Here is a 21,128-nt window from a genome sequence, read left to right as displayed (position 1 = left end):
CAGAGAACTTCACAAAGCCAACGTTCAAAGCTGCAACTGCTAAAATGTTTAATCAGACACCAATGCTAAAATGTGAAAAAGATGTCACGATCATTACCTCATCAAATTATGTTGGTTTTACCCTCATCCTTATAGTCCACAATAAAACAAGTGATTGTTTAATATGGTCAAGATGTCCGGTTCAATATATCCACACATTTGTCTCTTTATTATAACAGCTCTGGTTGTTAAAGGAGCATTTCCTTGTTTGTCTTAGGCAGTTTTATTTCTCTGTAACAATTTGATGCTACAAAACACTGATGAAGGTCGTGCATTCTCTTGTAATTCTAATGAATCCTGCTGATCAGACGGGTTAATCTGGTTCTACTGAATGTATAACATTCCTCAGAAAAGCTTGTTACTTTATATCATTGCTGTTTGAAGTTTTGTTCCAGAGTTAGAATGCATTAAATGCAATGGTTTGGTGTTGTACAAATGTAGAAAAGTGGTGATAATATGTGATGCTAGCCAGCATTACGAGGGATTTCCCCTTACCCATAATTCATGCGAGGAGAGAGAAGTTATGAGTTCTGAGAAGTGTAAATATCTTCAGTGATGCAGAACGGGACCTCTTCCTCAGTTCTGCTCTCCTGTAGCCCACTATGAGCAATCTGGGAATGAGGACTCGGGTCCAACAAGCATCACATTGTTGAGGTGGGCTCTGAATGGCTGGCAGGCGAAGGCCAACTGAAAGTCAATCTGTATATGTTCCTTGTTCCACAAAATAGTACGCCAGAGTTCACTTTACCTGCTAAACATCTATCAGATAAAGCCAGACCTCTTATTTCTTTCTCTTTCTGAAAGAGCTCCTGTGATGGAAAAGGTTGAGAGAAAAAGAAAGCAGATAAATGAAAGAGGTGTTACTGGCACTCTAAACAATAAAAAAAGCAAGGTGAACAACAGTCCACTAATAATATCAGTGCTGTTTGTCTGCTCTTAATATTTCTCAGACAGATTCAGGGTTCATTGGGGGTTGAGTGAGGACGCTGATATGAAAGAACGTGAGAATGACCTTATTAGTGGTGCCTACATCTTTATTATATTTCTAAGCAATCAGATCTGGCAGACAATAAAACGGATGAGATCAATTCAGTGCAGTTACATTGAAGGAGGGAGCCAAGAAACATCTAGAGACCTGAATATCACAGGGACTTAAGAGTTGGCAATCAGTGAGCAACCACCAAGAAACCTCCCAGAACCCCCAAACAAAACCTCCAGAACACTCTAGCCCTAGAACTTACATGTACCTTTACGGTATTAATATGTAACCTTTAGGGGTAAATAAGGATTCACATCGGACAAGGGTCAATTACTCAACACCCATTATTTCAAATAGATCTGTTAATTTATTCACAATACATTAAAAATGCACTTCATACAACCATTGGCCTGATTACATATTGTCTGCGAGGAACAATAATACAATTTTTGACTTAATAATAATTTTTAAAAATGTAATAATTTTCTAACAAATTTGATAAAAATGTATATATTTTGAATCAAATATTTGAATAATATCTTCTGTATTTTTATGATAAGGCATGCTTAGTAAAATGTCTCCTTAAAACGTAATATTTAAGAATTAACAATTAATTATGTAAAATATGTACATGTAAAAAATATTTTACCTTGAAAATGATCATAAAAATCATAATCATAAAAGCAGTTTAAATAATAGATAGAATAAAAAATAAAAAAATTATTAGTGCTGTCAAACGATTAATCGTGATCATTCGCAACCAAAATAAAGTTTTTGTTTACATTATATATGTATGTGTATATTTATTTTGTATATATATATATATATATATATATATATATATATATATATATATATATATATATATATATATATATATAAAAAATACACACACATACAGTGTATATTTTTTAAATATTTACGTTTATACATTTATATATTCATATTCTTATGTTTTATATTATATATAAATAAATTTAATAAACAATTTTTTTTCTTAAATATATACATGCGTGTGTTTGTATTTATATAAACATAGTAAATATACAGAGTATGCACACATTTATAATGTAAACAAACTTTTATTTTGGATGCGATTAATCACGATTAATCGTTTGACAGCACTACTTTTTATTAAAATCTAACAAACATGCAAATAATGCATGTCTAAGAACTTGACGTGCTGTATTTTTTCAAAGATGTTTCCTTTGCTTTATCATGATCTCTGCTTTGTTCCACTGACCATCAATAGTCACCCAGAACACTGAACTGATATTGTTACATCTGGTTTTCCAGACAAGAACCACTCAGGTTTTCTTCCAAGTGACTCTTAAAAAACTAAAAAATAATAAAACAAATAAAACTTCAAAAGCAGACATACATTCACTTAAATCTCTGAGTACTCAACATTCACGCCAGGGGAATAATGGTTAGAGAGTCGGACTTGTAATCCAAAGGTTGCGGGTTCGAGTCTCGGGCCGGCAGGGATTGTAGGTGGGGGGAGTGAATGTCCAGCGCTCTCTCCACCCTCAATACCACGACTGAGGTGCCCTTGAGCAAGACACCGAACCCCCAACTGCTCCCCGGGCGCCGCAGCATAAATGCTGCCCACTGCTCCGGGTGTGTGTGTGTTTACGGTGTGTGTGTGTTCACTGCTGTGTGTGTGTGTTCACTGCTGTGTGTGTGCACATTGGATGGGTTAAATGCAGAGCACGAATTCTGAGTATGGGTCACCATACTTGGCTGAATGTCACTTCACTTCATTTCCTGACACATGACATCTACACAAACGGCATGATCACCACCTGGAAACTGATGCTCAGCAAACACAAACCCGCAGAGTTCACAGATGGCGAGGACATTTACAGTGCATTCAACACCACACATATGAACACACACATCTTGGGCACATATGGTTGAAATCAAAGGTCAGTGTACAGTGTGACACACGCAAACCTTTAGCTGGGACCATTATATTAGTTTATATTCTTTCACGGTCAGTATTTTTTCTAGCAAACAGTAGCGACAGAGGCGTGAAAGGCAGTAGGTTTTCTCCTCCATGTGCATTTTCCATCCATAAACGTTGACCTTGACTAATGCAGAAATTATAACTAATATTTCAGCTCGCATATCTGATTCTGTTGCAGTTATTTGATCCTCAATGCTGTGTCATGTTCAACAAGCACAGGACACACATTGTATTCTGCCCTTGGTAAAGGGTAAACCATGTACACATGGGACTACTGAAAGTCATAATGCAGTGATCATCTACACATCTCACATTATCTAAATAAAACCTGAAATTTGGCCTTTTGCATGCAAGTTCAGTTCAAAGTATATTTCCTTTCCCAGTTAAGCAAACATGTTGTCTAGTTGCCTGCACAAAACGTCATTTTTCATGCATCACCTTGGCTTTAATTAAGTTTACAGGCTATTACACACTTTAAGGGTTTTAAATGCACAATAACCCATTTTACTCAGGCAGCTCATACGACAGAAATACTTTTAAATACTTTTTAGGAGAAAAACTTTTATTTTCTGTTTTCAAGTGGGCATGTTTGACATTTTATGGCTGTAGTAATATTTCAAAGCTGCTGGTGCTTTCATGAGCTATTTCTGACACAAAGAGAAACCACGAAAACAGACTGCTTTCCCCCAAAACTATCTCAGCAAAAATAAGCATTTTGCCAACTTGAAGAGTTGGAAATTTAAAATTTTAAAAATACAAGTTAGTACGTTTTAGTTTTTTTTTTAAAGAATATTTATCTTATAGGCTACCTATCTTATTTCATTCAGATCTATCTATCTATCTATCTATCTATCTATCTATAAACATTTGTAATTCCCAAAAGTATACACTTACCCTCCAGAATGCTCTTCCTGAAGTCGGCTCTTCAACAGCAGACGGACGTTTCCAATTCTCAGCACAGGGTGCTCAGACTGTTGTTCACCGTGACACTGAGCCTCAAAGACCCGACTGTCATTGTGGGTCTCAGTTCACTCACCGCCTCCGTCTTTATCTGAGTCTGGGAGCTGCATAACAATATAAAACTAGACCCGTAGTAGAGAGAGAGGGAACAAAAAAAAAATAAAAAAAAATAAAACTTCATTAATAAAACTTAATAAAAAAAAAAAGTGTAATAATAATAAAAAAACTTACCCTGCATCCCAGTGTGCACACTATCCACCCTATCTGCCCTAAATAGTATTAAAAATGACTGATATCACAGAATTTAGGATGGATAGTATGTACATTGGGACGCAGGCTTACTGATACAAAAGTAAAATAAAATAGGCTACAAAACTTAATTTGTAAAATGGGAATCTATTACGTTTCATCATGCGCTCAGTAAGCTATTTTGATCGAGTATTGTTTTTGCTATAACTCGTTTTGCGTAAAAGATAACTAAAAGTGAGTTGTTTAAATCTTTTGAGTTAAATGCAAATTCACAAGTCTTTTGTTTTGAAATACTGCCTCTGAAGTTCAGTACCCGCGGAAAAAGTGACGTCGCGCGCGCTCTCAGCCAATAGCGAATGAGGAACGAAGCACGCTGACTGCGTCAGAAGAGCGTCCCGTGCACACGTTGATTTGTTTATGTTTAGCTAAAGGAGAGTCTCATGGAGGCTGTGCTGGGACACCTGACCAACATCCTGGAGCTGCTGGCCGTGTCTCAGACGGACCGCGTCGGTGAGTGGGACTGTGACACCGCGCTCAGGGCGTTTCAGTGGGCTGAGTACTGCGAGCAGCTGCACTCCCGCTTCCAGTTCAACCCTACGGTGCGCCCCGCGCTCGAGGCCGGTCTGAGCGACACCAACCGGCGCCTGCGGAAAACCCTGCCGTCGTGCTCTCCAGTCACGTTCTCTGAACTGGCCCAGTGTCAGCACACGCTGCTCGTTCATTTACTCAGAAACCCCTGCGCTCCCAAATCTGTTATCCAGATGCTTTTAGATCCCAAAACCGCTACGCGGGAATCCCAGTTTGACCAAAACAGCCTCATTGTGTGCAAATCAGTGTTTAATCTGCTGTGCCGCACGCTGGACAGGACGGGTCATGCTGGGGTACCGGCTGAAGCAGCGGTCAGAGGCAGTCTGCTGGGGAAGCTCTTAAACTCTGTGCTGAGTCGCTCTGGTAATGAGGAGCATGCGAGGACGCTGCTGGACTCCATCCTTCAAGACAGCGCGGGAAACCTGGAGAGCCTTTGTGACGTCTTAGCAGCCGCGTTCCATTCCCCCGCCGCCACTCAGCGCTGTGTCCTCGCGTGGCTGCGAGAGCGCGAGGGAGGTCTGAGTAAAGCGTGCGGATCTCTGTCCCCCGGGCTCTGCGCGGTGCTCTCCCGACACTCCTGCGAGTTTAAGCACGCATACTGGGGGGTTTTGAAGCACTGGGCGTCCTGCATGGAGTATGATGTCTTGCAGAGTCAGTGGGTGCAGACTTCAGATGAGCCGGTGACCTTCAAAGCACTGACCGATCGAGTCAAAGATTTATTACATTCAGGGCCAGCATTAAAAGAGGAGACAGAAACTGAACTCAAAACACTCAAACGGGACGCTGGAGACTTTAATGTAAAAGGCGTTAGTATATGGACTGATTTAATCATTCAGCTACAGCTGTAAATACATCAGATTGGAAGTTAATTCAACACTATGATATATATATATTAGGGCCGGTGTTATGGATCAACTGGGGATCGTGTTAACTGGGGGTGTGCGCGTGCACGCTAAAATGTTTACCTGGATTTCCAGCAGATGTTAGACGGCGACAGATTCGTCACTGAGATATTCTACGGATCATAGACTAAAAAACGTTTTTCACCAGTTGTATACATTGGCATCAAGCATAATAAAGCGTTTTGATTCCGCGATGTCCGTACCTGTGTATGTCCCGCGGTTTTTGGGAAGTTTACCATGCTCCGGAGTCACGCTCACAACCACGCCCACTTTAACATGGGACATTAGTTTCAATGGATGATCAAACTCTACTACGAACTGAAATACAAATGGAAGTATTTTCTTTTCAATATTACTGGATCACATTGTGTCTGTAGTGTGTTGTCATGTGTTATAATGAACAGATATGGGCCTAGATTAAGTTAAAATTAGCAGTAGACCTAAAACAAACATGAATTGCAAAGTCAATTTTTTTTTTTTATTGACAAGCCTGTTCATTGAGTTTACGATTGTTCTTAATCAAATTATTTCCTTTCTGAGTGATTATATAGAGAGGGGGGAGGGGTGTGAAGAAAAAAACAGAGATAAGCTACTTTGGCTTGAGTTTGTGTGATTTTGCTCTGCTGATTTTATTATCTGAGATCTCTTGTACAGTCAGCTCTGGTGCCTCTGTATACTCTTCCCTGGACATAAAGTTTCATCATGGATTTGTGACTGATCCGAAATCAACATTTTGCATTGGCTTAGAACTCTTTTCAGAACAATGCTGTATTCAGTTTCTTATAGTAATATAATCAATTAAATTAACTTCATTTTATATACGTTTGTCTGTACTGTATATTATGCTCAGTTAGGTGTTTGAATATAAATGTTGTGACTCTGTTTCATTGAACATGTAGAGAACACTTTGTCTAAAGTTAATTCTAAGTTCACGACTCCTGCTTTTCATTTTACATACAGGCCTGGTCTCTTGCCAGACTATGCTTGTGTTTCCGACCGTAGAGAAAACATGTTATGAGCAGAGCAGGATTCAAGCCAACTCTTTAATACTGTATGTGTGATGAACACAGGAAGGCATTTTTCCACAATATGTGTGAGCGATATGTCACATGTATGGAATGTTTACATTTTTAAGGTGACAAAGTGATTGACAGGCGTCTAATAAAAGTGAGCCATGCTGTAGGATCTTTCTTACTGCCTCATATCTTATTTTTCTATTTTCCATACTGTCTTTTTTATGAAAGTCCTGTGACAATCACTCAACAGCCACAACTTTTTCATGACTGACAGGCAGAGCATGATACTCTGATGATGAATAATTACATATATGGCTAATATTGCAAAAGACAGTATACATCACTAACCTCATAATCATTTGGCATCGTACACAAATATGATACCTCTCTCCCAAACATTATTTAGAATAGGAAAACCAATATTTACTTTATTGCAGACTTCTTGAACTAAAAATATGACAAAGAAGTCTGTCAGTTTCATAAATAATGAGTGTGGGCCTCTTTATATATATATATATATATATACATAATTTTGAATTATGCCAGTTATCTTCATTTCAGTGGTAAGAACCTCACTAACATTTGGATTCAGCCTTTCTGAAGATTTTAGATGACACTAACACCTGTGAAGAGATAACAACCCCTGCAAAAAAACTTATGATCCCAACTCCGAATCAACATGCAAAACTGCTAAATTATCCTTATATTGCAATCATTATGATCACAATCATTGCCTAAACATGTTTGTGCTTAACTGAATGATGTTCACTACCCAGATCCAGCCCGTTTCCAGTCCAGATGGTGGATCAGCTCCTAGAGAAGACCACGACATCTCTGAATGTCAGTGGAGACCATGTCAACTAGATGTGCCCTACAGACAGATCCCCTGCGAAGACCTCTTCACCTCGACAGTCATCAGCACAACTAAACTGAGCACTGAATCAACGATGAACTGACTTTAACTGAGAAACTGACTGTTTACTATTGTCCTCATATTAGAGCTGCTTTAGCTGAATTGAACTTTCTTTGCATTGACACACTATTTCAGTATTTAACACTGTTAAGCTCCTTTGACACGATATGTATTGTATAAAGTGCTATATAAATAAAGGTGACCTCACTTGACTTGACAGACCTCTATTATAAAACTGTACATTTCTGCAATATGGACATTACATCAACAGTCATTTCTGACAGCAGATTTCTCTTCATAGTAAAAAAAAAGAAAAAGCATTTTATGTAAAGATGCTTTAAGCTATGTATTATTAAAAGTGGGGTGGTGATGGCGCAGTGGATAAGACACAAGCCTTTGGTGTGAGAGACCCGGGTTCGAATCCACTGTGAGACACCAATGTGTCCCTGAGCAAGACACTTAACCCCTAGTTGCTCCAGAGGCGTGCAACCTCTGACATATATAGCAATTGTAAGTCGCTTGCGCCAGCTAAATGAATAAATGTAAAAGTGTGTGTGTGTTTGCCTCAACACCTAACTATGTGTATACGTTTGTTGAACATTCCCTATTCAGCATAATTCACTGCATTTTATCTGTCACTAATTCGAAATTATATGCATAATGCAAAACTATAGCTTGTTTATCGCTCATTCTTTAGCAATATAAAAAGAAAGAAAATGAAATGCTTGACATTCCTTTGACCACAGCAATATTGATGCTCGAATTCATTTACACAAATTAAGTAATATTTTTGAACAACTGCCTACACACGCGTTGCAAAGAAACAAAGTAACACCTTATTTAATGAATGTACAATTGTCATTAGAATATATATATATACACTGTATATATATATATTGAAACGAATTTAAGATAGCCTAAACAAATTAATCTGGGCGTGGTCTGAGACGTGACCTGAAAACGCATTAAGACTTCCCTTAAACCGCGTCAGATACATTTGAACATGGACAGGGGAACATAATACAATAATACAAAGTCCATACATAAGTCCAATAATACAAAACATTCACAAATAATGTGGAAAGCTTTGAAATCTGTTCCGTTGAAAATTCCCTGTGACGAATCTGTGGAGGTCCAACGTCTGCTGGAAACTCAGGTAAAACTATTAGCGTGCACGCGCATGTCCCCAGTTAACACGATCCCCAGTTGATCCATAACACCGGGACTCGATTAAAAAAATTAATATAATTAATTAGAGGCTTTGTAATTAATTAATCGAAATTAATCGCATTTTAATCGCATATAAATATTTGACCTGAGAACAGTGAGAAGTAAGTTTTTTTATATGGATTTTTAAATTTCCCATCCACAGGGCCAACCAAAGCGGTCTCATCAGCTTCTTTGTCCATGTTCACTGTGGTTTGTTTTTGGCTGTTTCTCAATATGCCTTCTTCAGCGATCTTGCGTCCTTGTGTTCTCGTTCGACGTCATCATTAACCGTCGAAGTTCAGTTCCAATTCTCAAGAACGCAAGTACAGAGGATGCATGAAAGTGCCCGGATATGTTCTTGAAACTGAGGATGCATCGAGTGCAGACTTGAGAGAATCGAGCCGTTACAAATCCCAGAAAACGCTGTGGGTGGCCGGTGTACGGAAGCCTGTAAGCTTTAAAGTCGCTCTCACAAATACTTAACGGCTCTTCAAGTTGAAAGTAAACATTTATCGTTTTGTTTTGGTTAATTTGAATAAAGTTATAAGACCCGGAGAAAGTCTGCATTTTTATTGGCATATTAAAATGAATCTTAACAGTAAAACATATAACGCTGTAAAATAAAACAATACAATTATATGAAAGTAATATCTATAATAGTATGAAATGTTTTAATAAGTTATGACATTTTGTAATATTTATTGTTCATTGGCCGTTTCTTATGCTGAGAAGCATAATAGTCAATGTACCCACTATGAGTTAACCGCTGATTTAAATAGAAGAACAGATTAAATAAAGATGATGGACATCCTCAACATCTTCCTGTCTAAGCATGAGTCTGTTGGTGAACCTCTTTGGTGACAGCTGTCACAACACACGGGAGCGGCGAGCTGTCGGCTAGCATCAGATCCAGCGCACTGATCGCCAGACTCCCGTCACTTTGCGGTCAGTTAAGCAGGAACGCAGTACATCTCAGTTCTCATAAGTGTGCGTTCTGTGTTCTCGCGTCCTTCCGAGTTCGTTCTTCCAAGGAAGCCTGGCAAGACCGGTCTCCACGAGAACGCAAGTCCGTTCTGAACGCTAGTAGGTGCTCCAGTATAATCGATCCGCCGAAACGCATCCAGTGAGAAACGTTCTGCGGTGCAAAAATAAGTGCGATTAAAATGCGTTAAAAAAATTGAACGCGTTATTTTTGTGTAATTAATTAATCTAAATTAACGCGTTAAAGTCCCGGCCCTAATATATATATATATATTTATTTAATGTGAATTTAACTAATGTTATATTTGAGGATAGAAGCGTATGCTTTTTTCCCACACGTTTTATAATTATTAAAAGGTTTGTCGCGTTTTTATATTTAACCCTTTTTTTTCCTCTATTGAAAAAGTATTTTTTGATATCATCTTCATTTTTTTATTATTATTATTCGTTTTTTTTTTGTCGTTTTTTGTCCATTTTAAGCTATTATTATTATGTTTTATTATAAGAGCCATCATACTATTAGTTTTATCAATTTTGTTGGTTTGTATAATTTAAATTTCCAAGCTTGATTTTGTTCCTCGGCATTGAAAAAAATACACAAAAAGGAACAACAAAACTCTTGCTCAGTCTCCCAGCAGACAGGGGGCGACAGTGCTCATCACACCATCAGCCACGTGCTTTATCAGAGGACCTGGTATTTGATTTACAGCTGAATAACCAATAAAGCTCTTAAACAGTATCTGTTGTTATCATGTCTGAAGTTTCTGTATTTCTTGAGGAATTATTTCATTCGAGTAGATCAGGGATATTTTGCCTCATTAAATACCTCTTGAGAGGCGTAATACAGAAACGGAGTCCTCCTCACAGGCATAGAAATCTAATATCAGGTCATTTCATTTAAAGTTTCATCTTTTAAATTGATCTAAAACGGTCTAATGCTTCTCATGTTACTGCCTACTCAGAAAGTCTTCCAGTTTTGTAGAAAACAGCATTTGACCACTGAATTTACAAAAAGTAAATGAATAATAATAATGACCATTTTCAGGTTTAAGAAGTGTTTCAACATTGCATCAACTACAGATGAACACGTTACTTGTTATTTGAATTATCATTCAGTTGGTTATTTAACCATGTATTACTTTGGAAGGGTAAACACATTAAAATAAATAAAAAATTATTAAGTTCAAATGCATTTTTTTTTCACCAAATATATTTCCTTGAATTATCCCTGAGATATTACAATAAATATTTTAATAATGAAGTATCACATCTGCATGTTCATGGTTCTCTGACATTGGTTAATGGTCACATGACATGCAGGTAAACAAAATATATTTTTAGTATGTATTTATTTTGATTGATTTTAAAATGATTTATTTCAATTTAATATTTGTATTATTTAATTAATTATTAGCTTTTCATTAAACTCTTAACCCCCTGCAGTTCCTTCACAAACCCAGTCTGAGAAACCTTGACATAATGTAATATTTAATGCACGTCATGTTGTTAATAACAATGAATGGAATATATTTTCTTAAACTTTGTATTTTTATATCAATATGGTACAAGATTATCCTATTTAAATCAATGTGACAAATAAGAAAGGTCAAAAGTAATCTAAAAGTAGAGTATATTACCTAATGTGTAATTTAATGGATTACTAAAATTTGTACATATATACATATATATATAAACAGCAGTTGTCCAATACATTGCACAGTAGGCTTATTCTGTATGTCATCTGTACTGTAGCCTATAATTAAAAATACACTCCTTCATTAAAGAGAAATGCTGCTGGGCTGCACTGAATAGGCTGAGGGGCAGATGGTGGCATCACTGTCACCTTGGCAACCGTTGGCATTAAGCACAGGATTCATTTGAAATAAAGGAAGAGGCCAGGCGGCGAACGCGTGCGCCTCTTAAATTGGTCCCCGGGGACACGCAGACGCGTGCTTCATGGGCTGGGTTTCATATGTCTGTCACATTAGGGAGGAGGAGAAAGAGATCAGGAATCTGCATGGGCCGGGGTCACTCCACGTTCAGTGATTTATGAGATCACTTGAGGTTGTCGAAACCCGCAATGAAGCCTCATCGCTTATGACTTCATCTGAAATCTCAACAGCATTGATGCTTTAAAAGAGGACCTCACTTCCTTTTCAAACAGGTTGTGTAAATACAGAATCAGTCAGGCTAATCTGATCTCGAAATGGATTTTACATCAGCCTTCTACCTGCTACATTTTTAAGTGTTTGGTTGTTTTGGGGACTGAAATGCTTCTAATATTTATATTGTTTGACAATGTGTTGTGATTAACATGTATGTACACCTAAAATAGGCCTACACAAGTTCTGGCAGCTATTACTTTGGAAGGCGCTTGTCATTTAAACACATTAAAATGCACTTTTTTGGCATCTGAAGAGATTTTTAAATAAACATTTTTATAATAATTAACAAGTTTGCATGTTTAATTGGTTAATGGTCACATGACATGCAGGTAAGCAAATCAAATATTTCTTTTTTTTTTCAGTGAGTGTTTTATTTTGATTCAAATGTAAAATGTATCTATTTTATGATAGGTTTTCATTAAACTCACAAACCCTCTGCAGTTCCTTCACAAACGCAGTTTGAGAAACCTTGACGTAGAATAAAGTTTAATGCACGTCATGTTGTTAACAACAAATGGAATATATTTTCTTACTGTTTGTATTTTTATATATGGCACAACATAAATCAATGTGAAAAACAAGATAGGTCAAAAGTAATCTAAAAGTAATCTGATTATATTACCTAAAATGTATAATGTAATGGATTACATAACTACAATTGTTGTCATGTAATTTGGAATCAGTATCGGATTACAATTTGTAAGTAATCTACCCATTACTGATGACAGCTAATATGTAAATGGCATTTAGAAAATATTTCAAATGTTAGGTTTAACATTTTTAATTAGTGAGTTGCAATTACCCTCTCCTTCATGGACAGAAAGTGCAGACACTTCAAAGTAATTTCGATGCTGTGGAGATGCTGTGCTTTCTCTGACAGCAGACAAATAGTTCTTCATTTTTCTCTCGTCCCTGTCTCCTTGGAAACAAAGAAAATGTGTTTTCTCAGCTCAAATATGCACTGAGAAAGCAGCAGGGCAATGCTGAGAAAACACAACCGTTTCCACAGTGAATAATCAGAGGCGAGATTTCCTCCCTAACGCAGCAATTCATTATGGACTTCTCTTTGAAATGGGGGGGGGGAATCTTGATGTCATTATTCAGCCGTAATACAGATATTTTCCCGTCTCTCGTTTGTGGAGAGACATTATGCAGGAATGTCTTTGACGTATTAGATGTAAATTAATTACTCGTACACACACCTTCCCATGATTGTGCTCATCCACCATCCACGTTAATAATTTAACATACACATAATTCATTTGTTTTCAACATTACATTTAAAGACCCCATTAAATGTTTGACGAGTGCTATATTGTCATTTTCCTATTGAAACTGACATTTTGGATGGGGCGTATTGAAGGGCAAAATTTTGGTTTTATGTCACAGCGACAAACCCTGATGCAAGATAATGCCTTCATGATTTGTGAGGAAGACTGTAAATTTGGAATGTGTGCATCTGCAAAAGCTACACTAGCATATGGACTTCTTCAACAGACATCCACAAACCTCAAAACCTTGTTCTTTATATTACAACACAGATTTTGTCAGTTGATCATGTGATGTGTATTTTTATTGGATTTCCAGTGGTTTTGACTGCTAAACTAATGCAGTAGTTGTGATTCTACCATAATCTGCACACATATTAAATGGCTTTTACATAACCAAGTAAATTGGTTATTTAAAACTTCATTAATATAACACAGAGACACATGTTTTCCACATATATTATTCCACACCTTTATTATCTGTAGAGTGTGTGTTGGGGGCAGGGTGTTGACAGCACCAATGAGGACATGGTTTGTTAACCGTGATGAAAAGCACAGCTTGGAGAGACTGCAGACATATGAAGGAGCCTGCTTTTTAGAAAGAAGCAGAGCAGATGAATACTGAGGGACAAGCACGGTCACTTCTTCCCATTGTACACCTCTAATGTCTTAAACTGTGCTTAAAGTGTGTTTTACATTTTATAATGTTCAAACAATGTTTTTCTTAATAAAACATCTGACAGATACAGAAATTAATATAACACTTTATTTTAGGGTCTCTTAACTAGTTGCTTATTAGCATGCATATTACTAGAATATTAGCCATTTATTAGTAGTAATTAAGAACATATTAATGCCTTATTCTACATCCCTAATCCTACCCAATACCTAAACTTAACAACTATCTTACTAACTATTAATAAGCAGCAAATTAGGAGTTTATTGAAGGAAAAGTCCTAGTTAATAGTTAATAAGTGTTCCCTATTCTAAAGTGCTACCTTATATTTTTATAAAAGACACTGAATGAGTCACATCCTTTGGACCGACATGTTTACATCAGCAAATCTATTAGAAATGTCTACATATTCTGTTACACAAAACCCACAAACTGTGGATCAGAAATGCTTCTTCATCTGACTTACAGATGTCACTGTAGTTATAGCTTGTCTAAGCATTTGTTTTGTGAGTAATGGCAAAATTACTCAGAGGCTCCAGACAAACTGACTTTGGTTTAATTAGCACTTGCTCTGTTTGTAATATCTGCTGATCAGTTGTTCGCACCTCCATCACTCGTGTTCTCAGTTCAAGAGCACAGAGAGGAAGTGAAAAAAATTTAAGTGAGATCACTATTTAGCTTGTTCTGAGACTCATCCCAGCCTAAATTCACTGGCGTAATTGATAAGAAAGAAAGAAAGAAAGAAAGAAAGAAAGAAAGAAAGAAAGAAAGAAAGAAAGAAAGTTGAAGAGAAAACAGAATAGAAATATTGGAAAGATTGGAAAGAATCATAATTGAAAAGATGAAGAAGAATTGGAATTGTGCAATAGAAGGGGAACCAGAAATGGAGGGAAAGGGGAAAGGAAGGAGGAGCGAAAATGGAAAGGGAAAAGGGAAGGTGAAGAGAAAACAGAGAAACGAACAAGAATGGGAAAGGGAAGAACTGGAATGGTAGAAGAGAAGGGGGATCAGAGAGGAAGAGAAAGGGACAGGAATGTGAAAGAAAGGAGAAGGAAAATGGGAAAGGGAATGGGAATGGGAATGGGAACAAAAAAGAAAAATGGAAGGTGAAGATAAAACGCAATAGAAAGATGAACAAGAATTGGAAGAAGAAGTGCAATGGAAAGATGGAGAAAGGGGACCAGAGAGAAAGTGGAAAGCAAACCATTAAGGAAGAGGAAAGTGAAGAGGGGAACCAAAAAGGAAGAAGACAGTGAAGAGAAACCAGAAAGGAAATTAAGTGAAAGGAGAAATGGAATGGGAATCACAAAACAAAGAGGAAAGAGAAAGGTAAACAAGAAAGGAAGGGTAAATTGAAAGGGAAGAGGAGTTGAACAGGAAAGAGAACATGAAATGAAGACCGGTGGCTGTCAAATGGAGATTGACGTTTGACTCAAACTCAGTATTTCAGAACACAGAGCCTAATGTGTGACAGCGATGTGTCATAGACTCAATTTCATATCACTGCTTGAACATGTCTGTGTCTTAAGCATTGTTTCTTAGAGGATACAGTACTTGCTATCCTCCTGTACTGTAGCAATAGTTCAGAACAGCTCCCAATCTTTCGTTTTATATTGCCTGGTTTCATCAGCAGAACCGATGCCGTACAATACCCACGACACCTCTGCTGATAGATATCTATATAAATAGATCTCAACATGGACCAGAGTGTGTGTTCACAGCAGCTGCTGTTAGTGAGAACTTGTGAGGTTTGGTAGGAGTATTTGCCACACAGTCTGGGGTAATGAATCCAGGAAGTGGGTCAGGTTCTGCAAAACATGAAGTGTAGCGGTAGAGTAATGGTTAAAGGTCAGGGTTGGATGAACTCTGTAGTTTAGAGTCCTTCAAATCCATCCCTGAGGACCAGTGTCCTGCAGAGTTTAGCTCAAACTATGTGTAAATTTCTAGTAACTCTGAAGACCTTGATTGGCTTGATTAGCAAGTCTTAGATTGGGGTTGGAGCTAAACTCTACAGGGTCAAATCTGACAAAACCTGGTGTAGTTTCTGGCTCACCAATCACAATTTTACACTTCAAAAATCATTGGCATGGTTGTTTCAGTGTCCATATAGAACAAGGGTGACCAATCCTGCTCCTGGAGGGATCATTTCCTGCAGAGTTTAGCTCCATCCAGCCCCAACACACTTTCTAGTTTCTAATAATTCTGAAGACATTCAGGTGTGTTTATTTAGGATTGAAGCCAAATTCTGCAGTATAATTGCCCCTTAAGAATAAGCGTGGACACCTCTTGTCAAGTCAAGTCACCTTTATTTATATAGTGCTTTTAACAATGTAAATTGTGTCAAAGCAACTACACAATATCAAAAAAGGAAAATAGTGTGTCAATAATGTAAAATGAAAAGATAAAAAAAAAGATTTTCAGTTAAAGGCATTTCATTATTGAATTCAGTGATGTCATCATCCAGCTCAGTTCAGTTTAAATAGTGTCTTTGGAATCAAGTCGACGATATCACTGGAAATGAAGTGTCCCCAACTAAGCAAGCCAGAGGAGACAGCAGCAAGGAACCAAAACTCCATCGGTGACAGAATGGAGAAAAAAACCTTGGGCTCAGTCGGGGGGCCAGTTCTCCTCTGGCCAGACGAACCAGCAGTTCAATTCCAATTGTAATGCAATTAAGCCAAGTAGGCAATGAGATACTTGGAAGAACACATTTAAACCTCTAAATCAGGAGTGCCCAGTCTCTGCAGGAAGGTAGATGTCCAGGAACAAAATTAGGCACCCCTGCTCTAAATTATGTTTTATTAACAAAAGCCCTTTTCGCATGGGATTAGTATTAGCTGGTGACCTATAACCATTTGTAATAATCTGTGATCTGTGAAGTGACATACGGCCAAGTATGGTGACCCATACTCAGAATTCGTGCTCTGCATTTAACCCATCCAACGTGCACACACACACACAGCAGTGAACACACACACACACGGCAGTGAACACACACACACACGGCAGTGAACACACACACACACGGCAGTGAACACACACACACCGTGAACACACACCCGGAGCAGTGGGCAGCCATGCTGCAGCGCCCGGGGAGCAGTTGGGGGTTCGGTGCCTTGCTCAAGGACACCTCAGTCGTGGTATTGAGAGTGGAGAGAGCACTGGACATTCACTTCCCCCACCTACAATCCCTGCCGGCCCGAGACTCAAACCCACAACCTTTGGATTACGAGTCCGACTCTCTAACCATTAGGCCACAACTTCCCCGTAATTGTTGAGGTTGTCTGTGATTTAAATCCCGTGCAAACTGAATATGTCTGTAATTTGTAAAACAAAATTTCCCCTGCAAATGACCTACTATATTTCGCTGTACACTGAGGTCCTGTGATTATATTAGTCCCATGCGAATCGCCAAGAACTAACAACGGAAGTGGTAAGAGGCTGTTTTCCAGATATTTAACATGCCAAATATTTCACGGGCGTCGGTGACGCGTCAGCGATTCTTTCAGATTGTGTCTTTCATAATTCACATTGCGTGATTGTCACTCACGTGAACAAGCACCGATTTGCCTCCGATTTCGGCATTTATCAGTTATTCCGCAAAAGCTGTCACCGAGTGAAAATTGGAATTAAAATCGTGTAGTGTGAACTCGGCATAACCTCTGTGCCACTACAGTTTTCTTGCATCCCTCCTCCACCTCGACTCCTCACTCGTAACTTGTGAAATTATACCTTTGTCTTATAAAAGTTCACAAGTTTGCCCGTCCATTCAATCTTAATTGTAAATGAGCTTGGCTTGCTGTCCTCGAAGGATACGCATGAATGAATGAATAGGCTCCTCCTGAACCTATGTTTGGAACTTTCATTTGAGGGCTTTAGAGTGTCCTTGTTGTTCAGCCTTTGTGTCTAAAGCGTGCCCATGATGCCTTGAAATGCTGAATAGTTCACTAGGTCTTGGCAAGCATTTTCACAAAACTGGTGACTTCAGCTGTGTGACAAACATCTGAGACGGATTAAAAATGTAAAGCAAAACATCCATCCTAGATGCTAGATGCAAGACGAATGCAAGGAATGCAAAATTACAGCATCATTATTTCTCAAGTGATTTTTTCATTTCGATTCAGTCCCCTGCATGCCTTTTCATCTCTTTAATTTTTTTTTTCTCCCTGGTTTCATCTAAATAACATTTTAATCAAAGGCTGCATGTGTGTGTGTGTGTGTGTGAGAGAGAGAGAGAGAGAGCTGTAGCATTCATTAAAATCTAAGCCTGTCATGCACATACATGCACAGATCCCATCTGCTGAGGGTCAGCTTTGAATAGGAGAGTCGGCCCCTGGGGACGTGTTGGCCCTTCTCGGTGTGTGCTTAAGCGGATTTGGCTCCTGCTCTTTCGCTCTCTGTCTGTCTCCCTCTCCCGTCTGTCTCTGAAAGTCGCTTTCTCTCCTCTTAATCACTGTCAAAGTGAGAGGTGAGAGGCCTTGAGTCACACCTGAGTCCCAACACAGAGGACAAATATCAAAGTATCAACAAAGTAGATCTTTTCAACATCTCAGTTGTTTCTCCTAGACAGGAATAAGATTAAATGAAGAGCAATAGACCTTTTCTGATGTCTTCTGCTTCACAGATTATTCTCCTTATGTTTCTACGAGGTTCTAAAACTGAGTTTTCGCAGGCTTTGCCTCAGAATCTAGTGAGCATCTTACTTATGCAGAATTTTTGGGCATTGTGTGTGCATGTGCATAATAAGAGCAATACTGTATATTTAGAAATTTTTCTTTTAATTTCACAGTGGCAGTCACAGACACAGTCAGTTACCTTAACTACGCATTTCTAGTAGGTCCCTCCATCTTATCTCTCTCCAGGAAGGAGGATGAATGCTAAATAATCCACTGCTGGTCTCCACAGAGAAGATCTGGCAACCCGAGCCAATGCAGAGATGCTTTTTCAAGGCAGAAAAAATACTGTCAGATCCCACGGCATCAGCAGGATCGAACTATTTTAAGATGGTGTGAAAAACAGGGCGGTGGAAGGGGGAGGGGATGATTCTCAAACACAGGAAAAGTGTTGATAAGTGATGAAATATTCATTTTTGCCTTTGTGTATATACTACCAGACACCAGGCTTTTTTGGACTCATTTCACCTGCTAACCTGTCGGGTTTCAAACACAGGGACGTCAACCAGCATTTGAGAAATTTGTGCAGCAGAGAAACTTCTTCCGTCTGTGTGTGGGGAGAGTAATTTAAAACCTAATTACATGAATAAATGCCTCAGGGCATCAATAGTTCATAAACATGACGGAGAGGAGCAACTGGCAAGCACATTCATAAGATGAGAAACCAGCCTCATATTCCCTAGGAACCTCCTTTGTAATTTAGCACAACATATATTGATCATATATTGAATCTACATTTTTATTTTTATCTTTAAATAAATAAATAAGCCCATCAACAACAAGAATCATTACTATGAATATATTGGTTATAAGTGTTATATTAACGTCCAACGTACAATAGCATTCTGTTATGTCACCTGCCTCTTTAAATGCTCAAGCTGGTTAAAGCAGAATGGATACTGATTGGCTGAAAAAAAAAAAAAAAAAAAAAAAATATTATATATATTATTATATATTATATATTTCCCGTGTCATTATGGTTATAGTTGTTCTGACTGTGGACTTATTTACATAAAGAATTAGAATAATTCTTAAAACTTTACTGATATTTTTAACATTAAAGTAATCGTTCTTTGTGTCAATGGGTTTTAATACTAGGGTGTCATGCGTCCTTGTTAAAACATGGCTATATGGTTGCTAGGATGTTCGGGTTGGTTAATAGTTCATTACTAGGTGGGTTCTGAGTTTGTAACTCTCTTTTTTATGCGGTTGTTAGGATTTTGAGAGTATTTGCTAGGTTAATGGGTTTTAAAGGTGGTTGTAAGCATAGATATGTACAATACTTGGTAATTGATTACGTGTAATCTGGATTACGTAATCAGATACCAAAAAAACTATCTACTGAAGGCATCTGATAAGGCATCTACATATATGGTTGCAAGAGCATTGTTGTGCAATTGTAATTGTGTTCAAAATGATAGTTGGCATGTTGTTAATGTAACAGCTAGCAAGTGCTCACTAACGCTATAGGCTGCATGGGCTGTTGTGTCCGTTCCTATCTCCTGTCGAATGGGTTACGCGGTACTGATTGCATTGGTGCCGTGACCCGGATGGGAGTGAGGTTTGGGAGGCTGAGTGTAACAGAGGCCAGCTAGTCGGTGCTGCGCAGTTAAACCTCACTCCTCTGAGGTGCGCTAACAACTGATGCTAAACATCCTTGTTAGCGTGTCTACTTCTCTTTCTGGCTGTCGCTTATTGAACAGAACCGGTAGCATGGAAGGTTGCTAAATTCACTCGAACACTGCTAGATGATAGTTAGGTAATTCTGAGTCACCGGTGTGACTTTTATGGAGTTGCTAGGATGTTATGGGGGTTGCTAGCATATTGATATGTGGTTGCTAAAGTGTTCTGCAGAGTTGATAATTACTAGAAGTTTCTACAGTGTTCTGGGTGGTTGCTAGAAACTGGTAGGTGGCTGCTAATGTGGCGTTCATCATAAGGGGCACTCAGTACCCTAAAAAAATATATTAAAATATACTGGAAACTATAATGTTATTTTTTAAAATAATACATTTCCATATATGGGAAAATATGTGTGATGACATATAAAAAAAGTACCTGAAAAAACAACTGAAAACAAATATTAAAGAGTTTAGGATTTTTTTTTCATGTCAAAGTGATTCCTTGTCTAACAAAAAAGATGGGCATCACTAATACTTTCTCCATCATCAAATCTTTCCACATTGTCTTTTTCTGTCTTTCTCATTGCTTCAAATTCATTGAGGCATAACTAACACATAGCTAACTCAAAGTGTTAATACTAATAATGATGCTTGTTTTAGCAAAGAGAACAAAAAAGTGAGAAAAACAATTATGTGAAGCAGAAGGATTGAATATAAGAGCCCAGTGTGACTCAGTCACCATTGACTCATTCCCGTTTAGCCATTCGTGACTGCAGGTTTCGCTGAGAACATTATTTTAGTGCACAGACTGCTTGAGCAAACCTTACTTTGCCTCTCTGCATGACAGAGTACATCTGATGAACCGCCTTTGCAATAACTGTTTAGGGAGAGTTTGGTTGTGTTGGGAGGGGTTCACAGA

The 21,128-nt window shown here is 38.1% G+C and overlaps 1 protein-coding gene across 1 annotated transcript; it reads left to right on the top strand.

Annotated features, from left to right (window-relative positions):
• Positions 1-3,887: 3,887 nt before the first annotated feature.
• LOC306866676 (Fanconi anemia group F protein-like) lies at positions 3,888-10,563 on the top strand. Its single transcript, XM_079411958.1, has 2 exons — positions 3,888-5,660; positions 10,060-10,563. The coding sequence occupies exon 1, from the start codon at positions 4,637-4,639 to the stop codon at positions 5,630-5,632; it is 996 nt and encodes a 331-aa protein (XP_079268084.1). The 5' UTR covers positions 3,888-4,636; the 3' UTR covers positions 5,633-5,660; positions 10,060-10,563.
• The last annotated feature ends 10,565 nt before the right edge of the window (positions 10,564-21,128 follow it).

This window comes from Barbus barbus (genome assembly GCF_936440315.1).
Source record: "Barbus barbus genome assembly, chromosome: 48".
Classification (NCBI taxonomy): Eukaryota; Metazoa; Chordata; class Actinopteri; order Cypriniformes; family Cyprinidae; genus Barbus; species Barbus barbus.
This window is presented reverse-complemented; position numbering and strand designations above follow the sequence as displayed.

Bases quoted from the DNA above. Each gene is read 5' to 3' on its own strand.
- LOC306866676 (XM_079411958.1), top strand. From the start codon at position 4,637: ATGGAGGCTGTGCTGGGACACCTGACCAACATCCTGGAGCTGCTGGCC.